Source organism: Stegostoma tigrinum, chromosome 7, assembly GCF_030684315.1.
Source record: "Stegostoma tigrinum isolate sSteTig4 chromosome 7, sSteTig4.hap1, whole genome shotgun sequence".
NCBI lineage: Eukaryota > Metazoa > Chordata > Chondrichthyes > Orectolobiformes > Stegostomatidae > Stegostoma > Stegostoma tigrinum.
Window position 1 is genome coordinate 31,629,616 of NC_081360.1, and position 21,243 is coordinate 31,650,858.

General features: G+C 41.6%; 1 protein-coding gene across 1 annotated transcript in view; it reads left to right on the forward strand.

Moving 5' to 3' along the window:
* Positions 1-21,000, forward strand: part of LOC125453976 (protein boule-like) — a 117,287-nt gene extending 96,287 nt beyond the window's left edge. The window contains exon 11 of the mRNA XM_048534176.2: positions 20,842-21,000. Coding sequence (XP_048390133.2) covers positions 20,842-21,000 — 159 coding nt within the window. The remainder of the gene's footprint in view (positions 1-20,841) is intronic.
* Positions 21,001-21,243: the final 243 nt, after the last annotated feature.

A 21,243-nucleotide genomic window follows, 5' to 3' on the forward strand; every position in this document is an offset into this window, starting at 1 on the left:
CTGTTCAGAGGATAACCAAGCATTGTTCACTTCTCACTAAGCAAATTTTTGTTTGAAGAAAGCATCAGGCATCATGGATCTTTGAACCTCAATGTTAATAACTGCAGCTAATGCACAGCACTTCAATATGGACAGCACTGTGGCAATATATTGAAATTGCATCAGATTTAGGCCTGCATACATCTTCCACACTTTGAGGGGATTTGGAAACAATAATGAATCCACACATTGTGGAAGGCAAAAGTTCATTTTGTTTATTAAAGCTGGGAGGTGTGCAGTGAGTAGCTCACATGTTCATTTTATAGGACAGTGTTTTGCCAGAGAACCTTGGCAAAACACTCCCTTTCTCAGGTTAAATGCTGTCCCAACACAAACTCTAAAATGTTGAAAACCAACCAATGATAGAAGAATGAAAAGGAGGTGTATCAGGATTCGTCTTAACTTGTTGTCTTTCATGAGAGACTTGCATTGGAACATCCCATGCTGACTGAAGCCTCACAAACTGCATAACCTCACTATCATTAATTGTTAGTTCCCTGTTTCACTGAACTCATTACCTGTATTACTGTGCAACTTTATCTTACGTAGCAACCTTTGATGTGGCACCTTGTCAAATGCCTTCTGGAAATCCAGGTACACCACATCCACAGGTTCCCCATTGTCCACCATGCAAGTAACGTCCTCACAGAATTCCACCAAATTAGTTAAACATGACCTACTCTTCATGAATCCATGCTGGTGTTCCCAATGGAACACAGTGAATATTCTAGTTAAGATCAGGAGTAAGCCATTCACACTAAAGTCCACTCGACCTTCGATCACATCTGAAAGTAACTTACACTACCCAATCTGAAATTTGTGGCAACCATTTTGAATCTTGTTAAGCAGATAACTTTGGATTGAAGATGGCGTGATTTCAACTTCATGTCCTTGACTGCCTTGTAGGCTTCCCCTTAGACGCACAATTAACCCACATCCTTCATTTTCATTTTTTTGTGTTGCTGTCCCACTGTTGCGAATAACCTTTCAACTTCCCTCTGTTTCCAATAATAACCGTTAATGACCCCCAACTTAACTTCAGAGCCCATGGATTTGTGCAGTGCCATGCTGTTGCTGGTTGCACATTCTCTTTGTCAATCTAGATGATAGTGGTTGTGAGTTTGGAAGGTACTTTCAAACGGGCCTTTGTGAAAGGTTGAGAACTCACTGTGACCCAATCCTCAGACTGCAAAGACACACACCCAAACGCCTGACTGACTGGCCAACTCTCAACAATGCAGTGACACAACCCCCTTAACTTACTGTGGCAGTACCCACTAACTCCCCGTTGATTATGTTCTGAGGGCCTCGGTTCAAATCCTGCCATGGCACATGGTGGAAGTTGAATTCAATAAATATATTTTCTATAATTCATTCATGGGATGAGGGCGTCGCTGACGAGGGAGCATTTATTGCCCATCCTTCATTGCCTAGAGGGCAGTTAACAGTCAAGCACGTTGTTGTGGCTCTGGAGTCACATATAGGCCAGACCAGGTAAGGATGACAGTTTACTTCCCTAAAGGGCATTAGTGAAACAGATGGGCTTTTCCAACAATCGACACTAGATTCATGGTCATCATTAGACTCCCAATTCCAGATATTTATTGAATTCAAATTCCACCATGTGCTGTGGCAGGATTCAAACCCAGATCCCTAGAACATTATCTGGGTCTCTGGATTAACAGCCTAGTGGTAAAACCACAAGGCCATTGCCTCCCTTGTATATGTTTCCCTTTCACTTACAGAAATGGCTGTTTGGTTAAATGAAGACACATGTTTCCTGAATAAGCAGCTGCACATGCTGTAGAGATGACATTCATATAGGGCTATGTTGTACAGCAAAATGTCCTCTGTGTTGACTGTGCATTACTTTAAACTACCTATCTATACCTGTGCATGAAAAAGCAATGCAAAACCTGGTGGCTAACAGCTCCAAATAAGAGCAAGTTATTTATCACCAGAAACAAACCTAATACTCGTAAGATACATCCTGTGTAGATGAATGAGATGTGTGTGTGCTGCTGTGCACAGCCACCTGACAGAACCATGCAATCAGAATTTTCCCTGAGCTCCAAATTTAAATCCAAATAAAGATCCAAGATTTTGTGTAAGTTGGTCCAAGAGCAGGCACTGCTGTGATTTGTCAATGCCAATTTGTATGGACTAGTGGTGGAGGTCAATGTCTGTGGAGTTTACAGGGATGTTATGATAAAGACAAATTTGAATGGAAGGCAGAAGATAGCAAATGGCAAGCTGCCAGATAACTGCTCTGACTTTCATTATGGTATTTTACTTAATTCACTGTGGCTCCCTGGAAAAAGGGTTGCTAAAATTCTATTCCAAAGTACAAGATTTGCAAGATGTGGCAGACCTGGTCTTTGGATTTCGAGAGTTAGATGCTCACTGATCTGTCATGTTGCAGTAATTAAATGATCAGTTGATCCAGATGAAAGCAGAAAATTGATGAGATGGCTAATGAAAATGCTGTCATAGAACAATTTTAAGCACTATCCGTCTAATTTTTTAGTGTGATTGCCAGTTATCAACTGTTTTGTGGATCTCTCTCAAGGCTGCCATTTAAATGCTATCATGTACCTACAATAAGTATTCCATAATTTACTAAATAATGCGCATACAGAGTTCACCAAGAAATAATCTTATTACTCAGGTATTTTTTTAACTCCCCCTTCTCACAGTGTCATTGTAAGCCATCCAGTGGCTTCCTTCTTCGTGAAATGTGCTTGGAAGGTTGGCTCATTTCCTGAAGTTATATATACAAATCTCCATGAGGTCCAGTGAAGAGGAGAATCATTATCTTTTCCAAGAGAGTACTTTCCCAAGAAGATAATATTAATGGGGATTTGTAAAAGAGCATGTGTAACCTTTTGATGCAATGAGTACTGTTCTCTGCTGCATTAAATTCTACTCAGACCTAAAGAGAGTAAAATAGATCCAGCTAATCCTGCTGCTTATTCTGAATAACTCCTCAGGGCTTTATTCACAAATACATAGCCCTTGACAAAAGCACTGCTGTTCCTGAGTCAGGCATTCAGGGACCCAATAATCCTGCCAATCACCCTGTTGTATCAGCCAGATCTCCCTGATTGGACCAGTTTAACAGCCCCAGTTGGGGAACTCATTCTTGGCGTTCAGCTGGCTGACCTCATTACAATAACTACATTCCTCCCTCTCTGAGTCCATATACACAGAGCGGTCTGAATTTGTTCAGAGCCTCCTGAGTGTTTTAACACCAGGACAGGTTCTTCCAACTCGGTTGTATATAAACTTTACATAATAATTTACCAGACCAAGAAATGACTTAAGCTTATGGACTCGCGGGAGCTCGGGCACCTTTGATCACCCTTGCTTTGTCTTCCAACAGGTGTAACCCAGCTTTGTTGATTCTGTAGCCTGAGTAGGTCACTTGGGTGGCCTGGAACACACATTTTCTTCCCTTAGTAGGCATTCACCTGCCTTGGAAGATCATTTTAGGACTATACCCAAGATTTCTTAAGTGTTCCTTATTAGTTTTCCCTGTTCAGGACATCATCTAGGTAAATTGCGACCTGAAGTAGACCTAGCAGAATATTCTCCATCATCTGCTGAAAAACTGAACAGGCTGATGATAACCCAAATGGCAGTCTCATATAATGGTACAAGCCTTTATGGGTATTAATTGTAAAATACTTCTGAGAATCCTGGTCACAACACGATTGCAAGTAGGTGTGGCTCATGTCAGGCTTCATGAAGTCTAGCTTTACTTACAAACCCTCTATCCAAGGGATTGATATTTATCCCCCTGCAAAAGCAATTTACTGTTTAATTAAATTCCCCACAAAGGTGAGCTGACACATTGAGCTTCAAAATCAGACTGATGCTGTCCCAAATCTGCACATCAGCAACAATTGCGCGGTCTTAAAGGACAGGATCCTGAAATTGTAACTATTTGGCCGATGCTTGACTTTGTTTTGGGGTTTGCTGTGCGTTGACGTAGAGCTATCCCTCTCATGATATTTCCTGAGTGAGGCAATGCAGTTGACAGAACTCAAGTGATATTCCCCAAGATCAGGTGGACTGGTGAGAGTTTTCACTTCCAACTACACAACTTCATTTTTTGCTATCGAACAATTAGGATAAACATTTGATTTGGTAGTTAAAGAAATTCTGAGTGCTGTTCAACCTAATCATGTTAGCGCAACTCGACTTTTACTCCCAAACTACTGTATTTTCCGCCTGAGGATCTCACTGTTCATTGTTTAGGAGCAGTATTGCCAATCCTCTATGGATGAATGCCTACCACCCAGGTAAAGAAGAAACATTTCTTACTTAAAATTTTTGTGGCTTTTTTTTTAAGGTTCTGATATTTTGAGCAGCATGAAGTATGAGTTTAATAATTCAAAGAAGAGTATTAGCTTCGGCCAGCTTCAGCAGGAAGAACTCTTAGACACATCTGCAGAGATATGGATGGCTGAAACAAGCACAAAAAAGAACTAACTATTTGCTACTAAGAAGATGAAGTCAATTAAGAGAGTGATTCAGAGCTTATGGAGGGAAGTAGCTCAAACAGTCGAACCAACTTTCAAAATCCCCAAGAATTGCTACACTGTGAAGAAAGCTTTCATGACCTAATTGGAGTGAACTTCCTAGTCGTGCAATTCTGTGAAACATGAGAAAGGTTTTTTAGCTGTGCATGTATTTACACTTTCCCTTGATTAAGTTGTGACTGAAAGTAGAGAATTTTGATACCACCAAGAAAGTATGTGAACTAATGCCAGTTAAGACAAACACCTTTACTAATCTTTTCTTGCTGCCTAGCTATCTCACATGAACTGGGAAAGAACAAGATCTGATGTGCTCTGATTTAGTAAATGCATCCAGTCTCAGACTAATTTAGCCACAACTGAAATGTCAGATCGGGTCAAGAACCACATTGCCAGTAGCTGTGAGGGCGACTGTAACAATGAACCTTTATACGTTTTTATGTAGAAGTGGAAGGCAATGGTAGCAAATACCTAGTGGTATTATCACTAGACCATTAATCTAGAGACCCGGGTAATAAGCCAGGGATAACACGGTGTGAAGCTGGATGAACACAGCAGGCCAAGCAGCATCAGAGGAGCAGGGAAGTTGATGTTTCAGGTCGAGACCCTTCTTCAGAAAATCAAAACATGCTCCCTATCAAAACATGAGCTAAATACATAGAACAGTACGGCACAGTACAGGCCCTTCGCCCCACGATGTGCCGAACTTTTACCCGAAACCGAAAGGTCTTTCTAACCTCCACCATTACCTTATACTATCATCTATATGCCTATCTAATGGCCGCTAAATGCCCCTAATGAGGCCAACTCTAGCATGTAGAATGGTAACTAGAATTGTATGGTTACTGCACAGAAGACTGTCTGTATCAAATCTCCTCTCAACCATCTCCACAACAATAATAGCCCGAGCTTCTCCAATCTGTCAACAAAAGGAGAGTCCTTCATCCCAGAAGCCACTCCGTTTTCTACAGGTCCTTTAATACCTCCATTTCCTTTCTAAAGTGTGGCACCATAAAGCTAACCCAGTTGAGGGCAAACCAGTGTTTGAATGTGTATCCCCTGAACATTGTCTGCATCTCAATTTTAAATGTTCTAGCAATAAGGACAGTGTCAGTTTGGTAATTTAATACTCAATATTGTATTGATTGAGCAAAGTGCTGGGAGTTTGAGTTGAGGGGTTTAGATGAGGAGGTGCTCCTTTGCCTTTTACTTAAACTGTTTCACTTTATAGGAACTGGTTCTAACTTGCCCTTAAATACGGAAAAAAAGTAATAGGCAAACAGTGACACGTTTTGGTCTCCAATAGTCCTATAGTAAACTTAAGGTAATGCAGGAAAACTCACCAGTGCAGAGTGCCCATCCTATCATGTGGGAGTGCTGGACACTTAACATAACCAAGATGAGCACATGTGCAGCTAGTGTCACTGTCTGCAGAATCTTGAGCTCTGAGTTTTCGAACTCAAGTGTTGGAGTCACTGTGGTGCATCTGCTCGGCAGATGGCTAAGTGGATAGCATATTTAGGAAGGTGGTAGCACCACCAGTAGGAACATACAGACAAGTGGGGAATGAGTGAACACTAGGCAATCCATAGAAACACGCAGATAGTACAATGTTTGCTATTCACTTTCTCATTAGAGTACCACAAGAGCCAATCCCCTGACACTGTAACTGGCTAAGCTACACAGGAGGAAAGGAAGAAGTGCAAAAGAGCAAAACTGGTCGGGGATTCATTAGTTAGAGGAACAGACTGGAATTTCTTTGAATTGTAGACAACTCCAGGATTGCATTTGCCTCCCTGTACCAAGACTAAGATATCACAAAGCAGCATCAAAACATTCATCTGGGGAAGGATGATCAGCCAGAAGGCATGTTTTACTGGATTAATCATACAGTAAGAAGGATGGTACTTTTTCTTACTATATTTGGTCACCATCCAGTAGATGGCACAGTCAGAGGTTAGACAGTAAGGTAGAAAATTAGCAGCAAAAATAGAAGTTGCTGGGAAAGCTGAGTAGGTCTGGCAGCATCTCTGAAAAAAAAATCAGAGTTAATGTTTCAGGAGCAGTGACCCTTCCTCAGAACTGGACCTTAAAAATGTGGATGTGAGTACAGAAATAGGACCATGGGACAGCTGAGTTCCTTAGTAAAAAGCTGTTGCATGAAGAAGGGCTTTGGATTCCTGTGACATTAGGACAGGCTCTGCAGGAGTTGATACATGTAAAAGCCAATTGGGCTGCATCTGACCAGAGTAGGACTGAGCTCCCTCCAATGAAGTGTTTCGCCTGTGCTGTTGAAGAACGTTTAAACTAAATCATCAGGAGAGTGAGAACTAGGAGAAAATATATCAGGGTGCACAAAATCGCACTTAAAAATATCTCTTGAATAAAGAATAGTAAATTAATTGTTAGAGGTGGAGTAAGGGAGAAGTTGAAATATTGCAAACTAGTGTTACAGTATCTGTCTGTGAATACACAGTAGTATTGTGAACAAAAACAGAAATTGCTAGAAAAGCTTGGCAGATTTGGCAGCATCTGTGGAGAGAAATCAGAGTTATCATTTCAGGTCCAGTGGCTCTTCCTCAATTCTGAAGAGTTTTATGAAGAAGTATTGTGAACGAGATTGATGAGTTATAGGTGCAGATTACCGTGTGGAATTATGTTATGACTGCATCAGATATCTTGTTCAAAGAAAAGTAAGACTGGGTGTAAATAGTTCCGGATACAAGGTGCCCAGGAAAGCTAGAAAGGAAGGACAGGAATAGTTAAACAAAAACACAAGTTGCTGGAAAAGCTCAGCAGGTGTGACAGCATCTGTGAAGAGAAATCAGAGTTAATATTTTGGGTCCAGTTCTGTGGAAGGGTCACTGCACTCAAAACGTTTACTCTGATTTCCCTCCACAGATGCTGCCAGACCTGTGTTTTTCCAGAAATTTCTGTTTTTGTCTCTGATATGAAGCATCCACAATTCTTTGGGTTTTTAAAGGAGATGGGCTGGTGGTTTTAATTGAAGAGCATTTTATTATTGAAGAAAGGAAATGTTCTGGAGGGCTTAAGTAGAGAACTGATTTACTTACAGCTGTATTAGTAGTACCAATTAGTAGGAACGTTACAGGGGAATAAATCTTCCAGGAAATTACATACAGAGAAAAAAAATAGTTATTATAATGAGGAGCGTTAATTAACTGAATGTAAACATGGGATAGTGATGGAGTAAAGGGCAGAGAGGGCAAACATTCCTAGATTGTGCTCCAGGAGAATTTTCTGCATCTTTACATGCCTAGTCTCAATGAAAGCAGGAGGCAATGCCAGACTTGGTTTATGTGAATGAGGTTGGCCAAGTAGATCAGTGTCAGTGGGGGATCATTGAGGGACAGAGATCTTTGACTCAAAATGTTTCAGCTATTGGTCAAGAAAAACAGTGAACAGGCAGAGATCTGACTTTACTGTGGACAGAATGGAGCTGGGCTGGATAGCCAGAAGATTGGTAGACAAATCTATAGCTGAACAATGAGCTATTTTCAAAGAAGAAGTGGTTTGGAACAGTCAAAAGTATATTCCATCAAAAAGAAAAGGTATGGCAAATGAATCCAGAGCTCCTGGATGAAAAAGGAGATTAAAAAATTAGGTTAAAGAAGAAAGAAATGACATTCGAAGTGCAGGTTGAATAGCGAAGGTTCAAATGGGGGATGAAAAAGCAAATAAGAGAAAATAAAAGTGCTATAAAAAGAACTTGGTAGCTAAAACAGAATCCCAAAATCTTCTCGGGACACAAAAATAGTAACAGCGTGGTAAAAATGAGGAACTGAATTTGTTAAAGACCATAAGGAGATTTATATGAAAGCGGAGAATATGGATGAGTATGATATTAACATTTGGCATCTGTCTTTACCAAGGGAGCAGAAGTTAGCTAGATTGGGGAGGAAATTCAGTCACTAGAAGGGTTCAAAATTGAAAGAGGAGGCATTGGATAAGCTGTCAGCACTTAAATATTGACAAATACTGGGACTGTATCAGATGCTTCCAAGAATGCTGAAGCCCATAATTTCTTAGTCTTGTCAAAGATTCTGCCAGAGAACTGGAGAATTGGAAACATTGTGCTCTTGTTCAAAGAAAATGGGTATATGCATAAGCCCAGAAATTACAAATTAGTCATTTAGCTTCAGGAGTGGAGAAACCTCTAGGCACAATAATTTGGCGTAGAATTAATAATCGCATGGATAAATTTGCATTAATTAAAGAGAACCAGCTGGATTTCTCAAGGGAAAATAATGTTTATCTAACGTGCTCGAATTCTTTGAATAATTAACAGAGGAGGTTGATGAGGGTAATGCTGTTGATGTTGTATACATATTGTTTTATTCACTCAAGGAACATGAGCAAGACTGACATATCTCTAGTTGCTCTTGAGAACATGGTGGTGAACTGCCTTCTTGAACTACCACAATTCATATGCCATAGATAGACCCACAGTTCAGTTGGGAAGAAGTTCTAGGATTTTGACCCTGAGAAACTGAAGGTCCAGCAATATGTTTCCATGTCAGAACGGTGAGTAGCTTGGAGAGAACTTATAGGTAGTGGTGTCCCCATTTATCTGCTGTTATTGTCTTTCCAGATGGTAGTGGTTGTGGGATTAGAAGGTGCCGTCTGAGGATGTTTGGTGAATTTCTGCAATTTCTTGTAAATGGTACACCCTGCAGTTGAGCATCAATGATGGAGAGAGTTGATGCTTGTAGATGTGGTGCCAATCAAGCAGACTTCTTTGCCCTGGGTGAAGTCAGGCCCTTTGAGTGTTGTTAGAACTACGCACATCCAGGCAGGCGGCAGGTATTGTGCCTTGTAGATGATGGACAAGCACTGGGGAGTCAGGAGGTGAGTTCAGTTCAATTTATGGTTAATGGTAAGCCCCAAAATGTTGATATTGGGAGTTTCAGTGATAGTAACAGCATTGAATGTAATGGGCAATGGTTAGATTGTCTCTTATAGGAAATGGTCATTGCCTGGCATTTGTGTGGCGCAGATGTTACTTGCAACTTTTCAGCCCAGGCCTGAACATTGGACAGAGACTGCTTCCCTGTTTGAGGAGTCGCAAGTGACAGTGAACATTGTACAATCATCATACGGCCCCATCTTATGATGGAGGGAGGGTTGTTGATGAAACAGCTGTAGGTATTTGGACCTAGGACACAGTTCTCAGAGTTTTCCTGCAGGAATAGCCAGGACCACTAAGCCATTGCCTTTCTACGTATGCACACACACACAAAAGAAATGAACTGAGGGGCAGAAAACAGAGAGTAATGGTTCATCGATTTTTTTTTTTGGCTAGGGAAAAATCTGATGTAGAGTTTCTAAGGAGTCAGTAGCTGAATTCTTGCTTTTCCTGATACAAATAATGTAGAAATTGCTGTACAGAGGACAGTTTCAAAGTTTGTGGATGATAGAAAACTAATTGTAAATTGTGAGGAGACCAGTGGTCAAACTGACATTGACAAGTTGATGGTACGTCCAAGAAAATGTGAAGTGAGATATTTCAGTATAAGGAACATGAGATACAGTACAAAATAAAGGGGAATTAAGGTGCAGAGCTGGATGAACAACAGCAGTCCAAGCAGCGTCAGAGCAGCAGGAATTCTGATGTTTCGGGTCTGGACCCTTCAGAAATGGGGGAGGGGATTCTGAAATAAATAGAGAGGGGGAAGGCGGATGGAAGATGGACAAGGAGTAGATAGGTGGAGAGGAGACAGACAGGTCAAGGAGGCGGAGATGAAGCCAGTGGAGGTGGGTAGTTAGGATGGGGGTTGGTCACTCACGGGAAGGCGGACATGTCAAGGAGGCGAAAATGAGGCTGGTAGGCATGAGAACGCGGTGGTGGTTGAGGTCCAAGGAAAGACGGACGGATCAGGGAGGTGGGGATGGAGCCAGTAAAGGTGGGTGTGGGTGGAGAATTAGGTTAGTCAAGGGAAGACGGACAGATCAAGGAGGCAGGGACAGGAAGAAGCAGAGACCCAACCAGTCCCCCTCCACTGACACCCTTGTCCGCTTAGCTGAAGTCATCCTTACCCTTAACTTCTCCTTCAATTCCTCCCCACTTCCTACAGAAAAAAGGGGTGGCCATGGGTACCCGCATCGGCCCAAACTCTACCTGCCTCTTTGTAGGATACGTGGAACAATCCTCTTCTGAAACTACACTGGCCGTATGCCCCATTTCTTCCTCCATCATATTGATGACTCTATCGGCACCACCTCATGCTCCCACGGGGAGCTCGAACAACTCATCGACTTCACTAACACCTTCCACGCCAACCTTAAGTTCATCTGGACCATCTCCGATAACTATCTCTCCTTCCTGGACCTCTCTGTTTCCATGTCTGGCAACCACCTGGAAACCAATATCCATTTCAAGCCTAACGACTCCCACAGCTATCTAGTGTCTGCATGGGTTTCCTCCGGGTGCTCCGGTTTCCTCCCACAGTCCAAAGATGTGCAGGCTAGGATGATTGGCTATGCTAAATTGCCTGTAGTGTTCAGGGTCATGTGGGTTACAGGAGGATGGGTCTGAGTGGGATGTTCCAAGGAGCAGTGTGGACTTGTTGGGCCGAAGGGCCTGTTTCCACACTGTAGGGAATCTAATACACCGCCTCTCACCCACCTGCAAAAATGCCATCCCCTATTCCCAATTCCATTACCTCCACTGCATCTGCTCCCGAAATGAGACATTCTGCTCCCTGACATCCCTACTGTCCTCGTTTATCAAGGACCACAACTTCCCCTCCACAGTGCTTGAAAACGTCCTCGACTGCATCTATTGCGTTTCCCGCAGCTCATCCCTCACACCCACTCCCTGCAGTAACAGCAAAAACAGAATCCCCCTTATCCTCATGAACCACCCCACCAACCTCCGGATCCAACGCATCATCTTCCGCCACCTGCAATCTGATCCCACTACCAGAGACATGTTTCCTTCCCCACTCTTATTTGCCTTCTGGAGGTACTGCTCTCTCCGTGACTCCCTTACCTGCCCAATAGACCCACCACCCCTGGCACTTTTCCCTGAAACCGCAGGAAGTGCTTCACCTGCCCCTGCACCTCACCCCCCAGCTCAGGCCTCACGAAAACCTTGCACGTTAATCAGATGTTCACCTGCAGATCTGCTAATGTAGTATACTGTATCTGCTGTTCCCGATGTGGCCTCCTCTACATTAGGAAAACCAAGTGGAGGCTTGGAGACTGCTTTGTGGAACATGAACGCTCAGTTTGCGACAAACAACTGCACCTCCCAGTCGCAAACCACTTCAGCTCCCCCTCCCACTCCTTGGAGGACATGTCTATCCTGGGCCTCCTCCGGTGCCACAACAGTGCTACCCGAAGGTTGCAGGAACATCACCACATACTTCGTTTGGGAACCCTGTAGCCCAATGGTATCAACGTGGACTTCACAAGTTTCAGTATCTCCCCGCCCATCCTGACTGCATCCCAAAGCCAGCCCAGCTCATCCCTGTCTCCCTAACCTGTCCATCTTTTCTCCCACCTATCTGCTCCTCCCACTGCAACCCCAACTTCCTACCTACCAGCCTGATCCCCGCCTCCTTGACCTGTCGGCCTACCCTTGACTGACCAACCCCCATCCTAACTCCCCATCTACACTCATCTTTACTGGCTCCATCCCCGCCTCCTTGACCTGCCTGTCTCCTCTCCATCTATCTGCTCCTTTATCCATCTTCTATCTGCCTCCCCCCCTCTTTCTTTTCATTTCAGAATTCCCTTCCCCTCCCCATTTCTGATGGAGGGTCCAGACCTGAAACGTCAGCCTTCCTGCTCCACTGATGCTGCTTGGCCTGCTGTGTTCACCCAGCTCTTTACCTTGTTATCTCAGAATCTTCAGCATCGGCAGCTCCTACTATCCCAAAATAAAGAGTACTCCTTTAAGTGGTGTTCAAGAGCAGAAAGATCTGGATGTAATTGCCAAAATCATTAAAACATGGCAAATGAGTTGGAAAGTCAATGAAGCATACAGTATTCTAGGATTTATTAGTACAGACATAACGTACAAGAGCAAGAATACAATAAATACAAAACAGCGCAGCAACAGGCTCTTAGGCCCACCAAACCTGCACCGATTTCTAGTTCTTATTTAGACCTCCTACTTATTGCCCATACGTGCTTCTCTGTTTCCCTCCAATTCTTGTGCCAATCAAGATGCACCTTGAATGCTGCTAATGTTCCTGCTTCCACTACCTTCACTGGCAGTGCATTCCAGGCACCTACCACCCTCTGTGAGAAAAATTTGCCCCACATTTCTGCCTTAAACTTTGCCCCTCTCAGACTATCTACCCTATCCACGCCTCTCATAATTTTGTAAACCTCTATCAGGTCGCCTCTTGGCCTCTGTCTTTACTGTGAAAACTACCTGAGTTTATCCAACCTAACCTCATAAATAAATCCTCCAGACCAGGCAACATTCTGGTAAACCTTTTCTGCACCCTTCAAAGCATCCATGTCCTCCTGGTAGCCCGGCAACCAGAACTGCACATAAAATTCCAAATGTGGCCTAACTAAAGTTTTATACAGCTGTAACATCATTTGCCAACTTCCTTATTCAGCCCTGACTCATGAAAGCAAGCACGTTGTTTGCCTTCTTGACCACCTTATCCACATGTGTTGCCGCTTTCAGGAATTTACGGACCTCTATGCCCAGATCTCTCTGTATATCAATACTCCTAAGAGATCTGCCCTTTACTGTACAATTCACACTCAAATTTGATCTGCCAAATGCATCACCTCATATTTGTCCGTGTTAAACTCCATCTGCCATTTCACAGCCCAGATCTGCAGTCTATCTGTATCCCACTGTACCCTTTGACTATCCTCCTCACTGTCTACAGCTCCCCCAATTTTGGTGTCATCCACAAACTTACTAATCAGATCACCTACATTTTCCTCCAGATCATTTATATATATTACAAACAACAGTGGTCCCAGTCTCACCACTATTTACTGACCTCCATTCCACAAAGTACCCTTCTACCACTGCTCTCTGTATTCTACGGCCAAGCCAGTTCTTTATCCATTCAGCCAGCATACCCCAGGTCCCATGACACTCTACCTTTCATACCAGTCTGCCATGAGTACCTTATCAAATGCCTTACTAAAGTCCATGTAGACAATATCTTTTGCCCTTCCTTCACTAATCGTTCTTGTCACCTCTTCAAAAAACTCAATCATATTGGTGAGACGTGACCTTCCCTGCACAAACCCATGCTGCCTAATACCTACAGGTCCCTTCACTTCCACATGTGAATAAATCCTATCTCTCCATATCTTCTCCAACAGCTTCTCCACCACTGACCTCAGACTTAATGGCCTGTAATTACCTGCATTATCTGTTTCCCTTTTTAAACAAAGGAGCAACATCGACCATTCTCCAGTCTTCTGGAACCTTGCCTGAGGCTAAAGAGAATGCAAAGATATCTGTTAAGGCCCCAGCTATTTCCTCCCTTTCCTTCCACAGTATTCTGTGATAGATCCCACCTTGCTCTGGGAACTTGCCTTAATATATTTCAAGACACCCTCGAAAGTATTCACACACCTTTCCCTAACCTCAATATCCCTAACCTCTCTCTTTGGTAGATAACAATGTACAATACTCATCAAGGATCTCACCCCTTTACTCTGGCTCCACACAGAGCCTCCCTCCTCTATTCCTGAGTGGGCCTACTCTTTCCCCAGCTACATTCTTGCTCCTAATATATGTATAAGGTTATGTTGAACTTGTAATGGACACTTGTTAGAACTCAATTGGAATATTCTTTACAGTTCTGGGTGCCACACTTTTGGAATATGTGAACAAATTGGACAGAGTATGGTTGAAATTTGAAAGAATGGTTCCAGGAACGAGAACCTCAGTTATGAAGATAAACTAGAGAAGTTGGAGGAAAATGCTAGGAGGATATTTGATAAACCGTTTCAAATGATGAAAGGTCTGATCAGAGCAGAAATGGAGAAACATTCCCCACTCTTAAAACGTTTGAGAACAAGAGGTCACAGATTAAAATGGGACTTCCAAAAACTTTTACAGACACCGAGTCTGGAAGGCACTGCCTGGAAGTGTAGCGGAGGTAGGTTTACTCATGAAAATTACAAGGGCATTAAATGAATAGAAACAATGTTCAGAGTTACAGCAAAGAGACAGGAGATTCTTTGCGTCAGACAAATAGAGGATGCATTGAGACTATGTGGTGTGTAATGAGACCTGTCAGCACTACTCCTATGCACAGAGTAAGAAAATTAAGACATTCTTCAAAAGGAGCAGCATTTGCAGCATCCTCAAGCATTGCAGCATCAGTTGAAGCAGTGCAGGCAGGATTACTCTATGAACCTAATTTCAATGGAATTAAGTTACATGAGGTCACCTATTGATGTTTTGATACTGTAGAGGCTAGCATCCGTGAAAACTGAGTGTAAATGCAACCTACCAGTTCATGTTTTTATTTTTTTCCTGTTTAATAAAAGGTAAAGTAACAAACTGGTGGAAGCCTTCATAACATTTGATGTCCACTCATTCAATTATGACTAAGTTTCATGCTAGTATGGGCACAATGGAAAGCTTAGCTGTCGTTTGTACAACATTAGAACATCATATGGCACTGACCCTCTCAACCTTCATTCTTGTAGCTATGGCTACTATGACTGTCACTCATAGAGCTTATAATGAGAAGTAAATGTATATTTTAAAATATACCATGTTTACAAGTAATTTTCTCCCATGCCTTCTGTGTACCATCAGATGGTTTGGTTTTCCTTTTCCTCCTGCTCAAGTAAAAGTGCTGTTCCAGGATTTGCAGCTGGGGTGGAAAGAACCTTTTGGCGTTGGAGCATGGGCAATTAACCCTAGGGACGTTTGTGGCTAGAGGACCCAGACATACTGTGTGTGTCTTATCTGGATGCAAGTTCACCCTCCTCTGTTTGAACTCCCACAGGATTGTGCATGCATGAACAGTGGAGGTAGCGGAGCTGGACGCCTTTTAAGTGTACTGAGACAAGACTTCTGAGGGACTTGTACACGGGCTCCTTCTCCAGCTGAGTGCCTCCTGCACTACACTCTTTTTATGAAGAGCAGGCACATGGAGTGAGTTCAGAGTCTGTCATCCCTCCATCACTTTACCATTCATGCTGCACACCTGTGGAAGGAATGATAGAGTGCAGTTGTACGAATAGGGAACAAAAATAGACCTTTTGACCTGTGTGCTAATCAGGAATCAATCTACCTTTGCCTCAAAAATATTTAAAGATTCTGCCTTTTGAGGAAGAGAATTCCAAAGATTCATAACCCGCTGAGAGAGAAAAAAAATTCCTCATCTCTATCTTAAGTGGACCACCCTTTAGTTCTAAACTAATTCTAGATTCTCCCACAAAGCAAGGCAATGGATGTGGTTTATTTGAGTTTTCAGAAAGCTTTTGACAATGTCCCACATAAGAGATTAGTGTGTAAAATTAAAGCAAATGGGTAGTGTGGTGAGATGGATAGAAAACTCGTTGGCAGGATGTGCTCCCTCAGTAAGAAGTTAAGGCCAAAGTATTACATGATTTCAAGAATATAGAATTCGGGACTTAAGGGATCAAAGGCTACGGGGGAAACTTAGAACAGGCAATTAAGTTGGTTGATTAGCCATGATCATCATAAAAGGCAGAGCAGACTTGAAAGGCCAAATGGTCTAGCCTTGCTCTTACTTTCTATGTTTCAATAATTCGCTTTTTTTATTCTTTCTGCCAAAGTGGACAATTTCACACTTCCCCAAATTGTACTCCATTTGTCAGATCTTTTCCCAGTCATCAACTTGTCAATATTCCTTTGTAGGCACTTAATGTTTTCTTACAGATCCCTTTCCTAACTAACCTTGTATTATCAGCGAAGTTAGCCCCTTCATCCAAATCATTTATACCAATTATAAAGTGTTGCAGTCCCAGTATTGAATCCTTTGACACACCATTCCTGATATTACAGCAGTCTGAAAAAAAAACCTAGTCTCTGCTTCCCGTCAGCCTGTTAATCTTGTGCCTGTGCCAATATGTTACCTCCTATACCATGAGCTTTTATTTTCCACAGTAATCTTTCATGTGGCACCTTATCAGATACCTTCTGAAAGCCTAAGTTTAGTGCGTCCACTAGTTCTCCTTTGTCTACAGTACAAGTTATTCCTCAAAGAACTCTAATAAGTTAGTCAAACTCGATTCTCCATTACAAACCCTGCTGGCTCTGCCTGATCACCTTGTGCATATCTAAGTGTCTTATTATAAGAAACATCATTTTTTTCTGATGAAGGGTCTAGGCCCGAAACGTCAGCTTTTGTGCTCCTAAGATGCTGCTTGGCCTGCTGTGTTCATCTAGCTCCACATTTTGTTATCTCAGATTCTCCAGCATCTGCCGTTCCCATTATTTCTAAGTGTCTTATTATAATGTCTTTAATGATAGCTGCTAACATTTTCCTATGACTAACATTAAGTTAACTGGTGTTTGTTTTGTTGCTGTCTGTCTCCCTCCCTTTTTAAACAAAGGAGTTACATTAGCTATTTTCCAATCCAAAGGGGGCTTTCCCCGAATCTAATGAGTTTTGGAAAATTCAAACCATCACAGCAACCATCTCGCAAACAACACCAAACGTTTATTAACCATCACCTATGGGTCCAGGAGTGTACTGATTGATCGAAAGGTCCACGTAATCAATGTAATAACACACACTAAGTAATAGAAACATAATGTAAGGGGTATACACATCACTGTTACACTTACAGCGTAAATCACTTAAATAAAAATGCAACTTTACCTTAAATAAAAATTATTGGCAGAGAGCCTTCTTATTCACATCCTGAACTGACTGCATCAACATCACAATAGTACAACAAACTTGCGCTATTTTAGGTACATAACTTCTGTCGATTTATCAAGAGTGCTGATTCATGAGGTGCTGGTCAAAAGTAGGTTTTGCTGTACTTCTTTGGTACTACTATACCCTTGGTATTTTTAATTTTCTTGAATTGCTCCTTCTCTTGAATTCCTGATTTACAGCTACTTCCACGATGCTACCTGTACCTTTTCTACCGACTCCAATACAAAATATCTGTTCGGCTTGTTTACCATCTCTTTATCTTCCTCTACTAATTCCCAGGATGCATTTTCTACAGGTCCAACACTTACTTTGTTAACTCTTTTTAATAATTGAAGAAACTGCTTTCATCTGTTTTTATATATTTATGACTAATTTTGTCTCTGATTTTTCCCTCCTTATTAATCTTTTGGTAGTTCTTTGCTTTCGGGTTGACACTGAGTATGCTGAACCTGGGTCTCCATTGCAGTTGCTACCATGTCCATGGACGTAGCATGACATGTGTAGGCCAGTGAATCCCCCAAAATGGGCACTTAGCCATTTTTAGGCAAACATCTGCCTTCAGTTTCCAGTCTTTGTATTTAGGCAGCTATTCTCTGCTGATCTGCCAATCACTGCAAACAAGAAAGCAGATGGCAGTTCTTTTACTGGATATATTTAAAGAGTGCAACATTACATGTCTACCTCTTTGCATTCCAACACCAAGTGTCCAGTAGTCTTTTTCCATACAAAAGCAAAGTACAAGTAGTCCCAGGTTACAAACAAGTTTGGTTCCAGCGTCAACAAAGTGTAGAGTTGGATGATCACAGCAGGCCAAGCGGCTCCTTAGGAGCTCAAAAGCTGACGTTTTGGGCCTAGACCCTTCATCAGAAATGATGTGAGTCAAGGCCTGAAATGTCAGCTTTTGTGCTCCTAAGATGCTGCTTGGCCTGCTGTGTTCGTCTAGCTCTACACTTCGTTATCTCGGATTCTTCAGCATCTGCAGTTCCTATTATCTCTAGTTCTAGAGTCAGCTTGCAAGTCAGAACACAAAGTAGGACAGTGGGAAGCAACTGTTCCTCAGTGCAGAAAATGTTTGTATGGTGGGTCTTTAAACTTATAACCATGTTTGGGATCGCATTTGTAAATGTGAGTGTTTGTTAATTGGACATTCTTGAGCTGGCCCATGTGTACTGCAGATGCTGGTGATATGAAACAAACATTGAGAAAGTTTGCGCACATAAGGGTCTAGGTGCTGCTTGGCCTGCTGTGTTCATCCAGCTTCACACTTTGTTATCTTGGATTCTCCAGCATCTGCAGTTCCCATTATCTCTGATCACATTTTCTCTGTGTTTGTTTCAGTTTTTCCTCATATGTGTTCACAGTACTAATTCCGTCAGTTTTTCCTGAGACGTGAGCACCACTAGCAAAGCTCCATATGTTAACCATCCCAAAGTGTTTTGATCTGCATGATTTGCTAGTCCATTTGGGAGGTCAGTTAGGTATCAACCACATTGCTGTAGGTCCTGAGTTATATGTGGATCAGACCAATTAAAAGTTTCTAACATTAACCAATATTAGTGAACTAGAGGAGCTTCTGCAACAATTAGTGATAATTTTCTTCATCACCGTTACTGAGACAATCTTTATTATTGTAAATTAATTGAATCTAAAGTTCACCAGTTGCCATGAAGGCATTTGAATCTGCATGCCCAGAGCTTTGGCTGCTCTTCTGAATCATTATCCCAGTGATATATAACCATCATACTGAAGTGAATTCCTGTGTATCCGCAATCTTGATAATGCGTTAAAACTTGTGTATCGTTAAGACGGAAACATGCGTCAAGCAAATTTTTTTTAGTCTTCCAAAGGATGTAAGCCTTATTGGATAGGCCAAACAATATTTGTTAACTATGTCTATTACCTTTAAACTGAGTGGGCTTCATCAGCCATTTCAGAGAGTTAAGAATACACTATATAGTTGTGGGCCTGGAATCACATGTAAGACAGACAAGATGTGGGTGGCAGTTTTGCTTCCCATGGTTCTATGATAGTTTCATGGTCATCACTGAGACTGGCTTTTATGTATTGAATTTTAAATTCCATCCATGTGCTAGTTGAACTTGAACCTCCAGAGCATTAACCCAGACTGCGTTATTAGTCCAGTGACATTACCACTTTGCCACTGTGTTCTCGTTTTGTCGTTATAATAAAAGTGCTAAATCAAGACAAATGACGGCTGGAAAGTTCATTATACAGCATCATGAAATAAAAGTTTGATTAAAAGTGTTCATGCATAAGTTTTTTAAAAATCCCTATTGTTAAGCATGTTGGAACGCTCTGGCAATGCAGGTAGAGCTCCATATATGGTGAATGTGCACTGAACTACTAATCCCCACCCTGGTTATGATTTTTTTGCCCCTTTGTTTTTGGACATCCTGTTCCCAACTGTGGGAAAACAAAGTCCGCCTCCTGAGCTGCAACTCCTGCAACAACCTTCCAATGGCATCTTACATCAAAATAGAGGCTTTTTTTAAATCCACTACTGCAGCCAGACAAACAACTTTCAGAAGAGAAACATTTTTAAATGATGCAGCTAAAAAATGTTTACAACTGAAAGGTTTGCAGCAGCACATACAGTTCATTGCTCTGCACCCAAGACCAGTTGCTGAGTCCATCCAATACATAGCCACAATATGTAAATACTTTAGATAATAAAGTGTGAAGCTGGATGAACACAGCAGGCCAAGCAGCATCTTAGGAGCACAAAAGCTGACGTTTCGGGTCAGCTGCTTGGCCTGCTGTGTTCATCCAGCTTCACACTTTATTATCTTGGATTCTCCAGCATCTGCAGTTCCCATTATCTCTGATATGTAAATATTTTAAGCAGGTTTTGTTGCTGAATGCGTTTGCAATACTGTAAGTAACTTCGCTTGAGGTAAGAAAATAAGAAATTCAGCTGAATATAATGTATAAACAAAAATTCTGAATTTGTCAACTTTTCCATAATATGTGCTGAAATCCCATTTCATAATCTGTACTTTAAATAACTTGTTGTGGTGGTGACTTTTATAGGTTTTGAGTGTTGTAAGCTTGAGGAAAGTTTTGTAAGCATAAGGAAAATATGGAAGCTAAAATGCTATAAAATCGTTTTGGAATTACTCACAATTTACGCTGAAAGTGATTATTGATTAGTTTTGTTTTTATGTCATTTCATTTAAATTCATTCAGAGATCATTTTAACAATTTTAGAAATGAAAGCATTGCCATGTTTGATTGCGCAAGTCCTTATTTTGAGAATAAAGTTTAATTTGGTTTGGTGTTATAATCAGTTTAGTTTAATAATGTCAGCTTTACTGAAAGTGATAATAAACATTGATCCGTATTATATGTTTTGCCTCCAGGAATCTAGATTGCATCCTGTCAGAAGAAACTTTTCCCAACCTCCACCAGTCGGGATAAAACCTCGTTACACACGCAGTCCACATTATCATTTAAGGAAGGAGTATAGAGCAGAAGATTCTATTCTTACTCCACCTTCTTCAACTGAATCTGTTAAGTAAAAGAATTGTAATACCATTGTTATATTGAAACACGTATGTATGAAAGGAGACATTATTGATAAGTCTTAATCTTTGAAAGTACATGTAAGAAGTAATTCTTAAAGATTTACAAATTTAATTGGTTAAATAGTGTCATAAGCTTAAGTATATAACTAAGGCATCTTGGTTTGTAAATTGGAAAATTGTTATTGTTATCAAACATGCCACAGTTAATATGTCTGAGCATGTCTGCATTTTATACTT